Source organism: Cydia fagiglandana, chromosome 1, assembly GCF_963556715.1.
Source record: "Cydia fagiglandana chromosome 1, ilCydFagi1.1, whole genome shotgun sequence".
Taxonomy (NCBI): Eukaryota; Metazoa; Arthropoda; class Insecta; order Lepidoptera; family Tortricidae; genus Cydia; species Cydia fagiglandana.
The window spans coordinates 6,955,204-6,973,487 of NC_085932.1; the positions used below are offsets into that span (position 1 = coordinate 6,955,204).

General features: G+C 37.8%; 1 protein-coding gene across 1 annotated transcript; it reads right to left on the minus strand.

Annotated features, from left to right (window-relative positions):
• Positions 1 to 4,946: 4,946 nt before the first annotated feature.
• On the minus strand, positions 4,947 to 17,278 carry LOC134669842 (uncharacterized). Its single transcript, XM_063527464.1, has 13 exons — positions 17,236 to 17,278; positions 16,394 to 16,516; positions 13,820 to 13,928; positions 13,140 to 13,276; positions 12,571 to 12,648; positions 11,297 to 11,379; positions 10,631 to 10,756; positions 9,891 to 10,038; positions 9,189 to 9,316; positions 7,966 to 8,098; positions 6,234 to 6,378; positions 5,581 to 5,759; positions 4,947 to 5,053 (listed from the first exon to the last, which is right to left on the minus strand). The coding sequence occupies exons 1-13, from the start codon at positions 17,276 to 17,278 to the stop codon at positions 4,947 to 4,949; spliced, it is 1,539 nt and encodes a 512-aa protein (XP_063383534.1).
• Positions 17,279 to 18,284: the final 1,006 nt, after the last annotated feature.

The following is an 18,284-nucleotide window of genomic DNA, read 5'->3' on the forward strand; positions in this document are numbered from 1 at the left end:
AAATAAAATTCAATAATTAGACCTTATGGCCTGGCGTGACTTGGCATCTAACGTTGAAACCCTCAGGCCGTAGATGTTAGCAGGCCTAGCGGGCGTCGCCTCGATGAGTTAGCAAGATGCCTTATGGAGGCTTCGAATGACCAGAGGGCTGACCTGTATTTCGGAGGATCAGAGGGAAAATTCTGCCAGCCTTCTCAGCTCAGCCTTGAAACCCTTGCACCACTCAAGATTCCACTTTTTGAATTACTCGCTACGCTCGTAGTTAATTTTTGCTTCTATATAAGGCTAAGCCCTCGGAATACCCAACTGGCGCGAAGTGGCGCAGAATAGGGCAGAGTGACGCTCTTTTGTGTCAGAGGCCAAGATCCTCTTTGGGTCACTGAGCCAGTGATGTATGTATGTATGTATGTATAAGGCTAATCGAGGCTTAAATATATAATTATGTATCGCATAAGTGAACTGATATGGCATTTACCTCGATAAGGCATTTTGTATTAGGCATGTACCTACTTCCTGGCATGTAACTTTACGTTTCTCTAATAGTAGCCTTAGGCCATGACAATAAGAGTCTATTTCATATTAATATTTACCTCGACTACGGCAGGAACTGCTATCTACGTATGTAATTATGTATTGTTTACATGAAAAAACTGAACTGATTTGATAAATGAGGTGTCAATTTAGTTGTCTTTGTAGCCCAGGTCACAAAAGCCACATTTTAACCGACTTTGAAAGGAGGAGATTTAGGTACTTAAAAAACAGTATTTTGCTTACTTATCAAGTAAATTTTTTTTTAATGAAGGTTCCATTCGAAAATGTCGTTTTCATGTATTTTATGTAATGTTCATTCATTTAATACTCGATAATTAGAACTATTCTTTGCATAATATGAGCGCATTAAGGTATAATTGTTAGCGCGATTTAGTTTTTTTTCCACAACTTCCACAGTTTTTATCGGAAATGTAAAATTTAAATTGTGATGTATAGTTGAATAACTGGTTTTGTAAATATTATACGCAACATTTTATTGACGATTTTAGTTTAGCTATAAAATTGATGTACATCTACTTTTTCCATAAAAAGTGGTATTTCTTTGTTTCTAGCTCTTAAACCGTACATTTTTTTTTGCAAACAATGTTTAGGTGAATCATAATACATTTAATAACCTTTCATTATATGTAACACACATGTATGTGTGACTCGTGGTATAGCTATAATTTACATTTTACGAAAGTCGGCAGTGATTATTTATATGACGTCATTATTTGTAACTGAGAAACAACAGAGATGGTCTCCCGGCAGTTTTAGAATCCAGGTCATATTACTATTAACATTGTTTTATTTATTTTATTTTCACATTTATTTACCATATCGAACAATAATATATTCAGAGATTCTGGTTTCATGGATATTTCTCTCTTCACCAGTAGATGTAGGGGAACTGTCATTCTATAGAACTTGGTAACTATGTAAACAAACCGCCATATTGAGATTGACATAGAATGATAATTTACTAGTGAGTTTTGTTTACATAGTTAGCAAGTTCCATATGATGATACTTTACATATGGCTAATGTTTTTAATCTTCGAGAGCCAGCTCAATTACTGATATGAGATTTCACAATAAATAGGAAATAACAAGTGTTATCAACAAATCCTTTTTTAATGTACCTATTATCTTTGTTATCTTACAAATTAAAATAAAGCCTATTTTTTTAGGTACCTATGTTTATTTTACGTATAACACCAAGATAGCAAAAATAAATAACTTGTTTACATAACATAATACTTATTTGTTACATTTGCATATAATTATTATTTCCCCAGGTGATTCTATTGGACGCAAGCATAAATGTCTGAACAAAAATTTCTGCTTATATTATAAAAATAAGCTAAAATCTCGATATCTAAATATGTATAGTATTCAAATTCAAAAAATTCAAAATTATTTATTTTTAACACACGTTTAAAGACATAGGTGCCGAATCCTCCTTTTAAGTTAAAAACTTGTGTTAGGAGGTATTCGCTCTTTCATACAGGGTTCAGCGCTAAAAATAAAATAACCTATAACTTAAGGTAATCTTAAATACTATTGTTAACTAATTACATAAGTATTATATTATATAAGAAAAAGACATAACAGTAGGTTACCCAAGTGGTCTACAAAACAGTTAAGTATCTACTAGCTAGGGTTGAAACATGCATATTTTTACACTAATGTTTAACAAACTGTATCTCACAACCGAATTCAAACATTAGCGTGATTAATAAGTAAGAAATAAAGTACATATCCTAAACAATTACCCGTTTGCATAAACGTCCCTTGTTCCGTACCATCCGTTATACAGTTACATAATTTATTTACCTATCTATTCTATGAGTGATTCAGTCTCATCATAGTTTTTATTTTTTAACCAAGTTGATAAAAGTTTTTTACACTCTCCATAACTTTTTGTGTAAATGCTCGTTAGCCTGTTCACTTTGTTGTATAGATTGATTGATAATACATAAAATTGTCTTCGTGCAAAAGAAGTCTTAGCTGTATGAAGTTGATTAACTACCGAATGTGGATTACGTTTTTTTATTAAGTTATTATCAATTTTTAATGTTTTGTGTACCTTGAGAACACTATTTAGTATGTAAAGCTGTCGCACTGTAAGCACGTCCGCGTCACGGTAAACGTCGACAGTGCTGTATCTTATTTTTTTACCCAGAAGTGTCTTTAAGATAGATCGTTGCGCCCGCTCAAGTGCTATGAGTTTAGTTTTATGAGTACCACCCCAAACAGGTAAGCAATAGAGAATAATTGATTGTACTAGCGTTTTATATATGTATATTAATAGTTCCTTATCTGAGACATGCCTAAGATATCTAAATAACCAGTTCAGCTTTCTTATTCGATTAGCAGTTACTTCGTTTTGCTGATTCCAAGAAAGTAGTTGATCTATATGGACACCTAAATATCTAGTACAGGTAACATGATTGATATTGGGGCATGAGCAAGTATCATTTTGTTGATTAATGCAATTGTGAGCAATTAAATTATGTTTTATCCTATCCGGTTGTGTACTGTTTAGAATTGAAAAAGTTATGTAATTGGTTTTTTTAATATTTAATGAAAGTAAGTTGGTTTGTAACCATATCATCACTTTTGAAAGACCAGCCTCAGCATGAGCATATACCTCATCCCAATTTTTCCCATGGAATAGTAAAGCTGTATCATCTGCATAAGAAATAACTAGCCCGTTTGTAAGTTGGATGTTAGTAAGGTCGTTTATGTAGGCCAGAAAAAGAGTAGGACCTAAGACACTGCCCTGGGGCACGCCAAACTGCGTTGATTGTTCATCGGAGCTATATACCTCATTACTTATTTTAACACGCTGTGTTCTATTGTTTAAATAACATGAGATTAGTTTTGAGAAGTTTCCGCGAACACCCATAGATTCTAGCTTTCGAATTAGGACGGGGACAGACACAGTATCAAAAGCTTTTTGTAAATCTAGAAAAATACATAACGTCTTTTTTTTACTCTCCAAGTGCTTTGAGACAGAGTTAGTTAGTTCAAGTATCGCTTCTTCCGTACTCTTACCTTCACGAAAACCATATTGTCGGTCTGACAGAAGATCGTATTTATTAAAATAATTTATCAATCTACGATTTATTATCTTTTCTATGATTTTAGAAATTGTGGAAAGGACTGAAATGGGCCTATAATTGTTGATATCTGTTCTGTCCCCGTCCTTGTGGATTGGGTGGATAATTGCTCGCTTAAGAGCGTCAGGAAATATTCCTTTGGAGAAACACAGTGAAGTCAAATGGCCTAGAATGGGAATTAATTCAGATTTTGCCAGTTTAATAAAAGTTGTTGGTATGTTGTCCCAACCAGATGCAGATTTATTTTTAAGATTTAGGATTGTGGATTCAATTTCTCCCAGATCTGGCTCTATTATGCCAATTGATGACGCATGAGAGTATAAGGAGTTTAAATATGTTGTGAGGTTATGATCGTAGCTCAAAGTTGGTGCAATTTTTTCAGCTAGATGTTGTCCGACAAAAGTAAAATGTTTGTTTATAAAATTAGCTGAAGAGATAGGGGAGTCAGATAGGTTTGCAAGTTCATTGTTTTTACTTCTGGGTTTATTTAAATTTGTAATATTTTTAATTGACTTCCATAATAGTTTGTTGTTATTTTTGCATACTAGAAGCTTATGCGGATTATCCTGAAAATGACCAATTTGGATTTTTTTTTACTTTTATGCATTTGTATGGGCAAATATCTACATTTTGATGCATAATTTCCACATATTTGGTCCAATTTTGATTTTATTGATATCAGTGTATGGCTTGAGACGTCATCTTTAATGTTGTAGTACATTGCTTTATCGTGCGACTTTTGGTTTGGTTGTAAAACCCAAATAATGTATATTTTTTACATCATTTTGATTCTTTTGTAAATGGCTCCTAAACGGCTGTATATTGTGGTACACACTGTATAAATAAAATATAGTTTATTTAATTGGCTTTCAATTAATACCCCACACGTGTATGTGCCATGCATAGTTTGGGTGCAGTATGCAATATTCGCAACGAAGCGGGAGTCATTTTGATGACGTCATTCCGTCAAGTAGATGGCCGGCGCCGCGGTCTCCCGGCAGTTTTGGAGACCCAATGCCATGCCCAACAACATACTAAAAGTTGGTAGCGGTTTCCGGCTCTGAACTATATTCCCATAAGGCAGTGCACTATATCGGACAAGGTGAATTTAATTCAATTGTGGTACAACCATTTTGTCGTTGGCAATAGTAGTTTCTGTTACAAGGGATCAAAATGATATATTTCCGTCAAGGGCGTACATTGAATCCTGTGCGTAATGAGAGTTATAATTTCAGAGGTACTGACTAGTTAAATATAGCAGATATTTAAAGTTGATCATATCGCCTAAAAAGTTACACCCAGTATACACTATATTTGATTGGCTTACTTTTTTGACCCATCCTGAGTGGTTCCGTCTTCCTTCTTAACTTTAACAGCCCCTTCGTCTTCGTCTCTACTTCTAGAAAATCAAAAAATAATAAGATATAAGCCGTGTATAGGAATTTAATCCTGGTGAGAAAATGTTTTTTTTTTTATTCATGTATTTTTTTCAAAAACTATCCCACAAATGCCTATGGTTGTTAAGAAAATTATAAAAGAAAAATCTCAATCTCTGATCTGATCTGAGATCTGGGGCACAAGTGCCCCCGCCAAGACTAGCCAAGCAAAGCGCACTACCTACTTACCTTTTTTAAACCCTCATAAGTCTCATAACCTGCGTTTGGATAATACATATAAAATAAACAAAATTCACGGCATACGATGTCAATAGTGGACTTATTAAACATATACATAAATCTATTCCTAGTCCACTATAACTTGGATCTTTTTGAAATCAAGAGTGTATATAGACATCTTTTAGGTAAGCATGTTCCATCCTAGACTAGACAACATCGGCACTAGGTGAGATTGTGGTCAAATGCTTACCACTTTTCTTTATTTTTAATTAATATCTATTTGGATTGCTTAGAATTTCCTAACGCTTACCAGGCACTTCTGTTGTTCTGTTGTATTCTGTTGTGTTTGTGACGTTGAACAGACTTAAATCTAAATTAAATCCCGTAGTAGACCATACGTTGTAGTCTGGAACCCACATCATCTCGTCTAACTGCTCGAAGCCGTACTTCGTCAAGTCAGCAGGCCCGCTGTACACCTCCGGAGTCAGTCTGCATTTATTGTTAACATTAGGCTAATGCCCTCTTAAATACAAACTGAAATAGATGTCATCATAATGTACTAAATGTAAAGTGACGAAGCCCTCCAGTGTTTTTTTCTTCTTCGTCTATTTCAGTTTATAATTTATGTACTCTAAAAACATAAATCAAAATATTTGGTTAAAATTATTTGGTTTGTACCCAAAGGGTTGCCTTCTTAATTACGTTATTGTAATAAATTTTAAGTTCTATATTCGATAACATGTCAAGTATTTCAACATTTTTCTCACAAGTTAGACATATATGCTTTTTCTGTGCGGATATGCTGGTTGTTCTTGTCTACGTGATAGCGTGATAAAACGGCGTCCGTCACTTTCTATCCCATGGTGTTAAAAAGTGACAGTGTATAAAGATGGATAAAGCCATCCATAATACGCCGGCTGATGCATATAAATATAAACAACAAACATAAACAGAAACAAATACCTGAAGTCCTCGTAATATGTGCCCTCCTCAATTTTCCACTGCTCGATGTCGATTAATGATATGTTGATTTGGAGGCCATACGTGCGGATTTCCAGGGCACACGCCTCCGCAAAGATCACGTCCACCGTTATGTCGAACCGGGTACCTGGAATGACGGTGCTTAGAGTTGACTTCGGAATGGAGTTGGCATCTTTCAAAGGTGTGCATAGATTGCGCCATCATAGCTTGCCCCATTTTCTATGAGATTTGGTTTAGAGGGCTGGCATGCAGGGCAAAATATTCAATTAAAAAATCAAAAAATTTACACATTTCTAGGGATTGATAGGGCAAGCTATGCTGGCGCCATCTGATAAATACTTCGACCGGCCAACCCCATTCGGTGAACTACAGTGAAATCAATCATCTTCCTCGCGTTGTCTCGGCATTTTGCCTCGGTTCATGGGAGCCTGGGGTCCGCTTGACAACTAATCCCGAGAATTGGCGTAGGCACTAGTTTTTACGAAAGCAACTGCCTGACCTTCCAACCCAGAGGATAAACTAGGCCTTATTGGGATTAGTCCGGTTTCCTCACGATGTTTTCCTTCACCGAAAAGCGACTGGAAAATATCAAATGATATTTCGTACATAAGTTCCGGAAAACTCATTGGTACGAGCCGGGGTTTGAAGATCCACTCCTCCAGATTGAAAATCGCACGCTCTTACCGCTAGGCCACCAGCGCTCATATTGATTTCAACTACAGTGAAATCAATATGTATGTACAATGAATGATACCATAGATTTACCAGTGCTGTCCATATCGCTATTTAAAAAAAAGTTTGAATAGACTATCGCGAGAATTCACTGCAAGGGGCACTGTTACACGGACAGTTAAATGTAACTTTTAAGTGTTTTAATATGTTATTTTACATAATGTTCGATGGTATTTAGGAAATTGTGCAATTGTATAGTACTAAGACAAGGATATTCGATGAATATACGTATTGTAATTAAATAAATGTTTTGGCTCATAATAAAAATAATAGGCCAGCCCAGACGGGGCAATTTTTTTGCACAATCTGATTAATTTGTGGTGTGGGGACGCAAACATTTGATTAAATCTTCTCGGTGATCCCTATTGCTTCGATTGTGAAGACCAGTCATCAAATTCGACAATAAAGTAGACAATTTGGTCAGAATTTAAATATGCGTCAATATCATCTACCAGCCACAAGTGCAAAATTAAATCACCAATTTTAGATTGATGGCGACAACCGAGCTCTCGAAATAAACAACTTGCCCCTAAACTTGCATATTAACATTGAAATTTGGCATTTTCGCGTCCGCACTGTGATCGGTAAAAGCTAGTAAAATAATAAGATTTGAAAGTGAAAGTGGGGTGCTGAGATTTTTCTCTCCTCCGTACCTATTTACTTAACTTTTTGGTGCAACTACAAATAAAATCGTTTTGACTACAAACAAAACACTATCAGAAAAAAAATTGCCAAGGTCGGGTGCCAAGTTCACAAAGGTACAGAATAAAATAATAGTACTAGGTACAGAAGACTCACTTTCTAACAAAACGCGTCTGTTGCGATCAGGACAGATATGGCCGCTAGGTGGCGACAGCGCACGCGCGGCTTATGGCTAGCCACCAGAATGGTGTGGAACGGATGTACTTGTAGCTACCTGTAGCAAATCGACGAAATCTCGGAGCGAGCTACGCCTGACAAAGCTTAAAATTGTAGTACCAACCCTTGTAAGCGTAGCAGGAGGGCCCGCCGCGCCGGTGCGGACAAAAATGGCGCACGCTCAACAACGCGGACGCCGACGCATGTTTCAGCTCGAACACCAGGCATGTGTATACTACCGTCTCAAATATAGTCATCTGTTGGCAGGAATTTAATTACAATTGCCCTGGCCGCGGACGCTCGGAATTTTCATTCAGTTTCCGTGCGGAATGACAGGTGGGAACGGGATGTCACTCTATAAATGCACAGCGCTGTCCCGCTTACACGTCATTCCGTACGGAAAATTCCGTGCGTCTGCGGCCAGGCTTAAATGTAACATTATTAAATCCTTTTACGTTATAAAAATCTCAGCAACATAACTCACACTCATCTATGTAGTTAGGTACTCTTTGTCCCTGATACTCGTACACATAATAGTCTCTCAGTTAATGAGTAAGTCCATGCACTGTACCTAGTACACGTTCTTAAGAGCCAACAGGAGTGGTAATTTCTCCATACAAACGTACTCGACTAACTCCACTGTTTCCTCCGTGGGTTTTGATGCTAGAGCAATGATTTTTTCAAGACAGATTAATATTGTCAATATCTGTGTCCGACCGTTTTGCTTTTATTGATATTTTTGTGTTTTAAGGCGCTAGAGCCCTTCAAAAATGGACAAAATGGCCTAATTGACTATGCCGGAATGAGAGGCGTAGTATTCAAAACTGATATCAATTAGCCAAAAAAGCAAAACGGTCCGACACAGATAATTTCATAATCATTTAGATTTCCAAGTTTGGTTAGGATTGGTTAAGTTTTGGAGGAGGAAACAGTCGAGTACGAAACCTCGATTTTTGAGATTTTTACGCGGGATTTTTCGCCTTGTCCTTATCGCACTAGGTTTAGGAGCCGCTTCCGTTAGCGAGACGGGTATATTTACCTAAAATATTTATAACTCAGCTCCTGTTTCGTCATAAGGCGAGGAACAGGACTCTTTACCAACTGTGGTTTAACAACAAAAACAATAAACCTTTAAAAGTTTGACTGGTGGTTTTGTAAAGATAATTCTCGTTACAAGAACCACACCGCAGCGCAGGGTTCGATGGGCGGAAAACGAATAGCTTCCGACACCACACGGGTTTGTCATGCCATTTAGGGCTCTTGCTAAATTGGAAATTGTACTTACAGTGTCAGTATTGAACAACCAATTTAGCTAGGACCCTAAATGGCGCAACAATCAATTTTTACGTTGTATGTTGCGTATTTAACATTGATGTTGTCTGTGCTCAGCCTCACGTAGTCATGATAGATAAGATTCTGCATCTCGTAGTCATCACATTCACCAAAACGCATCAGCGTGCCGAATGCAACGCCACCTGTAGAATAAAATTTTATCACTCGCACATTTTAAGGCCACTTGGACCATCCCACTAACAAGGGGTTAACAGGTTAAACCTTGAGTTACCATGGCTACCAGTACAATTTGACACTGGGTTAACGGTTTAACCGGTTAACCCCAGGTTTGTGGGATGGTGCAAGTGACGCTTACCTACTCAAACATCATCGGACCATCACATATCTATTTATAATATATTAATATTTAGATTTTATTTCTTTCATGTCTTTGTCACAAATCTTACTCTCCCTTTAAGGCATTAGTCATTACTCACATTAGGTACTTATTACATATAATTTGTAAACTAAGTTACTATCTTACTTGCTTCATCACTATTCTCATAGGTAGGTAATTCGAATTTGTTTAGTTAACCAGTGATATGTCTAACTAATAGTATACCTCTAGCCGCCCAGAGGCCTATTAAAATTCCCCCGTTCCATTCCAATTTGAACCTTTATTTTGACAAATCAAAATTGCATTTGACTTGGCACGGTTTGACGTCTGGGCGGCTAGAGGTTATACATTGAAAGTGTACAAACATGAATGGTACGCACTGCGCAATACGTATTTGTGCTGGTTGATCTCCGAGATGGTGATACGCTGGAACTTGTCCAAGGCGTCCTTGATCCAGGGGTAGTAGCGCAGCATGTCGAGGAAGCGCGCCGGCGCGCCGCAGCCTGGTCCGTACACGCTTAGCCCTAGCTGCAGAAACCAAAGAACATACAGTGTAACACACCGCTACTTAATAAAAGGTGCTCCCATGTATCGAGGTTTGAGCGTAGCTCGTACGCACCCAAAGGACGAGACGACCTATTTGTATGCATGCTACTCGACCGAGCATTTTATGATAATTATATCTTGGGATGTCTTATATTCAGCGGTGGATTATCGGTAATGGTGATGATGAAAGACAGACAAAAATGTAATACTACTTGCTATCTTTATCTGACCTGCAAGTATCACCAAATTCTTTGTGGGATATTGTCCTCTTTGTGGGATATCAATTTACTCTGCTGCAATTTATTTGCTGTCCCTACTGAACCTTAGGTTTCGATTTATTTATTTGGTTTCAAAAAACTCTATGTATAAATTCTCCCTTTGATTGCCATCATCATAGAGTTCACTTACTAAACCTTTGTATGAAGGGTTGGGCTGACTTAGACGATCAGCCCATGCCCCTTAGAAAAAAAAAAACAAATCAAAAGAAATTCAACCATATTTCCTTCACTATTAATTTCAAATTAAACTATCTATTTTGTAGTATGGTGGGCCTTGAGAGGTCAGCCGTCTGTACCAATTGCCAGCGGCCCCACACGTCGCGCGTGAGTAACGCCGCACCCGCACCCCACACGCAGGGCGCACGCTCCGCCAGTGACACCGCACATTTCACGAAAGATGGCCGTCTCTTCGCCTCGTACAGCTAAAAAAATAAATAAATTATTACTCGCCCAGAACTAACGACCCGCGACTCGAAATAAACGTGCAATTACTAACTAACTAGTTAGTAATTGCACGTTAGTAAGTAGTGAACTAAGTAGTTCGTTATTCCATAACGCAGTCCAATTAAAAGCAAATTTAAACTGTACAATTCAAATAGAGTGGATTCATAGAAATAAATGTGGTTGCAATTTTAAAACCTGTCAAGTATCAGTTACTTACATCGAATATTTGTACCTATAAGTGTGTTAACAATTTCCGTTAATTTAATCGATAGCCAAAATTTTAAAAAGTGTTCAACAATTTTTATTCTGCGGAAACTAATCCGATTTACTCTGAGACAGTTTAACTACTGAGGAAGTCGCGGGCAAACTAAAGGAACAGGCCGCGTAGCCAAGATGCCAAACGCAACTGTCACTGTCGCAGTAATACGGAAGAGTGATAGAGAGACATAAAGCTTTTCGTTGTCGAAGCGATAGCGATTGTAACCTTGACTAGGCCGGCAGATATTTAAGTAACTTACACTTTTTTCGATGTAGAACTCACGGCACTTAGCAGCGGATACTTCAGTAACCGGTAACACGCGCTTTTGCAGTTTTTCTACATCTGAAAACGACATGTACCTATGATTGTATGTACCTATTGTAATACCTATGTCACTTTATTGTACATAAGTAAATTTACACAAAAACATACACTACTACAACCGTAAAACTAAAAACTTTGCTCACCGCGTATAGGGTTGCCATATGGAAGAATTAAATGTCCTGATAAAAATACGGACATCACCCTAAACATCCGGACATTTCTTGTAGCAGAGATTTGGCGTAGCTTGTACGACGCCCCAGCGGGGCGCTGCTCTCTGCGGTGTACGGTATCGTGGATCTACTTTTCCCTTTCCCTTCGCCCGATCCCGTAGCCCCCTCATCGGCCGCGCATTTTATTTTTATAAGGTCATTCCTAATAATCCGGACACATGCCAAGTCCGGCCGCAATCCGGACAAAGGGTCAAAAATCCGGACATGTCCGGACAAATCCGGACGTATGGCAACCCTAACCGCGTCACAGTTCAGTAAAAGTGAAATAACTTAAAAGTTACAGATACACTTTCTGAAGAACACTCATACCACGCCTCACGTCACGTCTTTTTGTGACGCGGTGGGAGAAGTTATGTTAAAGGGCAAAGTTTTATACTGTCACGGTATTATATTTGCGGCAGCAATGCAGTCGCAATAATGTGCAGGCGCAATACTGCAGCAGTAAATGCTGGTGCAGTCTGAATCCGAATGGTATCTTTAGTATTATGGCAAACCTTTTCGGTTGGCTAAAGGATAATACGCTATCTGTAGATGTAGCGTATTATCCTTTACCATCGTATTTTCTCGGAAACGTTCGTATTTGTCATGCTACTCCAGTCAACCTTAGTACTTTTTGTACTGAGGGTGACTAAAATATATCATACGTTCGTGTGTTTCAGTGAAATTAAGATAGTAAAAGATTATGAACTACGAGTACATTTGTAGGTACTACCGCCTGAGAACGGCAGCTGCTAACCACTGCCAAACTGACTTACGTGCGCTAGGTAATCTTGTAATTTTTATATTAATACCATCATCATCATCATCATCATCATAATATATATATAAATAAATGTTTTATATAAATAAAACACCCTAAACTACCAAAACGGACAGCGGAATTCGCCACATACTCGTAAATATACATATAAACGTTGTAACGTATTATTGGTATTACAATATCACTAACTAAATTTTTAAAATCATATTAGGTACTTACTATCATCGAACTTAACTACCCAAAATGTCGGGTGTCGAATTTCATAAGGAGGTGGGCATACCGGTTTAAATATTTTACCTGAAAAATTAAATAACGTTAACATAAATCAGAACATAATACTTTATCTACTCATTCTTAAAGTATGAAAATATAAACCAACATAAATATCGTGAAATGGGGTTACTTTGATTCCTGGGGAACTTTGATAAGAAGTTTACTTGATATTCATACGTCATCATACGAATGTTACTTTAAGTCGACAACCAACCATGGTCATCCATTGTCTCAAAAACTATACATATACCTACATATATTACGTACAGCGATGTTGTATCGTGACTGTATTGACTTTAATAAAAATAAAACCATTCGACAAACGACGACGGGATGGGAGGTTTTAGGAGGATAGATACTAAGCCACCCCACACTAGAGTCTTCTAGCCAGCGCTATGCAAAGTGGCGTCGCTGCGCAGTTGCGCTAACGTTGCATCGAGCAGCGACCATAGAGTTAACTAGACGCCGACACTCGAGAGACGCTAGTGTGGGGTGGCCCTAAAAGTTAATCTCACGGTTTTGCACGGGTTGTCGTAGATGTACTATAGCGATACTGTTGATGGTCTCGCCGTACTCCGGGTGCACGACGTAATTGCGCACACGCCGCCCCTCGCGCTCCCAGCCCTCGCCCAGCAGCACGCGCGCCCTGTTTCTGTGATTAAATGTCTTGGTTCAATGAAATACATTTTATCTTATCTTATCTTATTGTCATTACTTTGTAATTTAACGGTAATATTCCATTTCCAGCAGCAGCTGCACAACTGCTACGACTTTACTGCAGCGCTGCGGCCTCAATGCGTCGATGTTATTGTCAATTTCAATAGTAAAATGAATGACGATACTGAATGCACGTAGTATGGTGATTTTAACGTATAAATTACGATGAAAATTGGGATAAAGACGGCCTAAGGAAGCATCTTCATTATACAAGAGGCCGCAGCTAAATATTTACTAGGTACTGTGTTGTGGGTTGAGACGTAATACCTTCCTTCGTCATCATGCATATTTAATATGTTAGTAATGACCTGCATTTAATGTTGTCTCTTACATCCCTTCAAATGTAGAATTTGTTGCACTACCATAAACAACAAAGATTTCATCAATTGTCATCTAAACAACTTCCCTACAAGATTATGCCTTTTAGTTTTCCTGCTCATCTTCAAGTAGTTATGTTGTATAATAACAATGTAGTTACCGGAAGGACCGCTTGGGCATGGGGCCGATGTCGGCTGAGTTAGCGATAACGAATTCCGTGTGTACGAGCACCACCGTCGTCACCGAACGCACCTCTCCTTGATCGCCGTCTGCAACAAAAACAACTCATCACCTCAAGATATTCAGCAATTCCTGACTAAGGTGACATTTGGGTGGTAGCGGCGGGAAATGGGCTGTCACTAAGGGTTTCCTTGATTATATACCAACTACGCGACCAAATTAGAAGTTTAAAGTAAACATGTAGTTATGTAAAGCTTTGCGATCCTCTGGGCGCTCGAGACCCAATGGTTGAAACTAGAGAGGTTGTTGGCAAAAGGAAATCTCCATAACTCACTTAAGTTCTTACGTTAATCATACCTATTCAAATTGGAATTGACATAATGCTGTCGCGATATGAATTTCACCTCTATCACTTAATTTAAAAAGGAAAGTGACAGTAATATCCATGATCTACAATACTCAAGGGGGTTATCCGCAGATGGTCTAGAACGCAAAATGACTAGTGTGTTGTTTTGCCTAAATTGCAATTAGTCTACATCGCAAACGGTCAAACAAGTTGCCTCCAGAATCTCGCGAACTAAATTGACAGGTCAATGTGCACAAATGATACCACAGTTCGGCCAGTGCTGTTCATATCGATATTTTCAAAAAGTTTGAATTAGAGAATATCGCGATAATTCACCGCTAGTGGCGCTACTGTTGCGCGGTCGGTTAAAATGTATTTAGTAAGTATTTCGAAAATTGTGCAATTTTATACAAGGATATTGTAATTGTAATGTACTTAAACATATTGTAATTAAATAAATATTTTATTTTGTTGACCGAAGCGAAGCGAAGGTCTACGTTTTCACTCGGGCGTTTTGCTTTTGTATGTCCGGATGTTCTCCTCTACAGATCGCAATTCTTAACCGATTCTCGTGAAATTTTGTAACCGAATTCTATGAACCAATAAAAATTTTTTGTCGACATATTTTTTGAAAATTTTTCAAAATGGAAAAGTTGTGATAGCTCGGGCTTATACAAATAGTCGTATCGGTATCATAAGAAAGTAATCTTTTTGAAACATGTTTACAGATTAAATGTCAAAAAATTCAGAAAATTTATTTCGCTGGTTTTGGAGGTATTAAGATATTTAGTTTTGTATGTCCGGATGTTCTCCTCTACAGGTCGCAATTCTTAACCGATTCTCGTGAAATTTTGTAACCGAATTCTATGAACCGATAAAAAAATTTTGTCGAGCCAATTTTTGAAAATTTTTCAAAATCGAAAAGTTGTGATAGCTCGCGCTTAAACACATAGTTGTATCGGTATCATAAGAGTGTATTCTTTTTAAGACATGTTTACAGATTAAATGGCCAAAAATTCAGAAATTTTAATTCGCTGGTTTTGGAGGTGTTAAGATATTTAGTTTTTACTTGAGAATGAGCAGCTAAATTTCGTCACCTCATGTACTATCATGGTGTATTTTGCAAACGTTCGCTTTTTTTGTTTGCACGGAAGGTCTGGGTTCGATCCCCAGTAATTATATGCTGGGATATAACTTTTTGTATTTTTTTACACTTAGATTTCATATCAATTGTTGTTTTTTTTATTTAATTTACTCAGTTTTAAGCTCTGCTCGCGAGGTCTACAGCTCACAGAGCCACTAGTTTTATTTGTTAGGACAACTTACAGCTAGATTAACAAGTTAGGTGATAACATAGAAACAGTAATTTTGGCTCAAAATACAAAGAAAAGGCCGGTCCAAACGGGGAAATTTTTCGTACAATGCGATTAATTTCTCATTTAATTTGTGTCATCTACCGGCCACATGCATAAAATTAAATCACCAATTTTAGATTTATGGCGACAACCGAGCTCTTGAAATATACAACTTGCCCCCAAACCTGCATACTAACATTGAAATTTGTCAGTTTCGCATCCGCACATCCTGATTTGATCGGTAACATCACAATTTTACAATCCAATCAACCACTTTTCTCGTCACATTCATATAAATCGAAATCGTTTCTGACCCGTTTATAATTATGACATGGGTAGTAAGTACAATAACTTACATACCTATTTATCGATATAATTTTATCGACATATACCCGTGACTATTTTTTCTTTGCTATTCCTGGTATCATTTTACTTGTCAAACTCATGTCAATTTAGTTCGCGAGTTTCTGGAGGCGACCTTAGAACGCAAAATGCCCGAATATTTTTTTTCCGTTTTATCTTAACTTTATAGCGATGTCGACGGAGCCCCGCTTCCGCGGGGCTCCTATTCTTTGCTGTTTGGCCTTCGGCCATTTGAAGATACCTAACGAACCTAACCTACCTATGTAAAATGGGGTGATATAAAAATTGGCCATCTTTATATCACCCAACCCGCTCAAGGTTGACCGGTAAAGAATGCTTTATGGCATTAAGTCCGCCTTTTGTACTATAAGTTTTTTCTTTTGTGCAATAAAGATTAAATAAATAAATAATAAATAAATAAATAATGCTGTACAAGAGTACAACAATACTACCACAGCTGGAAAGTAACCTATAATTTAGAGGCACTCACTTATTATGTAGAATAACACGCCTAGCCACGGGTACTGGTGGTTTGGCACCGCGCCTTCTACCGTATCTTCAATGTCCACGCCGCACTTCACCGTGTCCAGTCTCACTGCCTCCCCTCTCCATACTAAATATTTACATTGACACGTCACATTTAACCTCTAGCCGCCCAGAGACCTATAAAAAGGTCTCCTGTTCCATTCTAATTTGAACTTTGTGTTGACAAAATAAAATTTCATTTTGCTTGGCAAGGTTTGACGTATGGGCGGCTAGAGGTTTATACAAAATTCAATAGACACAAAAAAGTATATAGGTAGGTGGGTAGGTAACTGAATGGGAAAATAAAGTTTTTTCTCGTTGATTTGGGATGGGGTTATTGGTAGTCGCTGGTGTTAGTGGTGGTGGTATCAGTCTTCCACAAACAGCCACAAGCTAGCAGCAACAGCCTTCTGAACAGTCACAGACCAAAGCAGAATAATAGGTACATATGGGGAGCGAAAACTTTTCTTAAATTCGAAAAACAGCGCTGTGAGTGTGGCACCATTGTCCTATTCATCGGCAACACTGCCAAACTCACAGCGATATAAAGCAAGTCCTTTAACAATATGATAAAAGTAGTTATGATATGATTTTTTAGGTACCTACTTGAGATTTGTAATATGAGTAGTGTCAGTGAAATATTGCTTTGCTTTTTTAGTTAAGTATGCTCTTTTAGATGCCAAAACGACTTTCTTTTCTAAAGATGTTTAGAACTGTACAAAAATGAATGATTTCAATTTTACACATTTTGAGTTTGTAACATCAGCCTAAATTAGTAAACAAATGTTACGTATTATATTCGCTTACTGTTAAAGTATAACGCCAGCGTAAGCAGTTCCTCCCATGTCATGACTTATTGTTACTAGATTCAGTACAGAAAGAGAAAAGTCGTAGAATGTACGGGGTCCAATTCATTCCACGACGCTTCTCTTTCCGCACACTCTTTTATGCACTTTTTGTAACAAAAGGTGACCAGTGGCGAATCTGCCCTAAGGCCAAGTAGCCCCAGGCCAAGGGCAGCAAGTTATTAGGGGCGGCAAATTGTGACAAAAAATTCAATGACGATATCAAGAAATAGCTCAAAATGTAGTCAATATTGGGTGCTGAGAAAGGGGCGGCAAAGACTGCAAATCCACTGGTGACACCGACACAAACAGTGTTCTAAATGAAACTGGAAATGAAGGTAATTTACAGTTGTTAAATAGTGCAATTTTAGGATACTGAAATACAAATATTATGTAAACTATAGACATCGGAATGTTTGAAATAAAACAGAGTCGTCAAATGTCATATTTGCGATATTACCCGACTTGCAATGAATAAAGGGTAATGTTTACAAATATTTGTTGTTGGTTTCCATAATTGTTTGTTTTTTAGTCATGTCCCATTATTTATACTTGCTTACCCCTAACACTGGAGATGGATTTATTACGGCAAGTGTCGTCTACCTAATAGTAGTAAAAAGTAGTCAATAAAAAATGTTTTTAGTTTTTAATATAAATATTGTTAACATTGTACATCAATGTTTACAATGAATGCACATTACATAAAGGTGGCTGAAGCAATAAAGAGAAGGATAAGAAACATGCGTCCAAATTTGTTACCACCGCTCAGCAACAATGCTCTAGGCAGAATAAATAATAGTACTAAGTAGGTACAGAAGACTCACTCTCTAACAAAACGCGTCTGTTACGATCAGCACAGATATGGCCGCTAGGTGGCAACAGGGCCACGCGTGGCTTATGGCAAACCCCAAAATTGGGGCCGAACGGATGTACTTTTAGCTACCTGTAGCAAAACGACGAAATCGCAGAGTGAGACACGCCTGGCGCGGGTTACGCTGCCCTCGGCGTTTT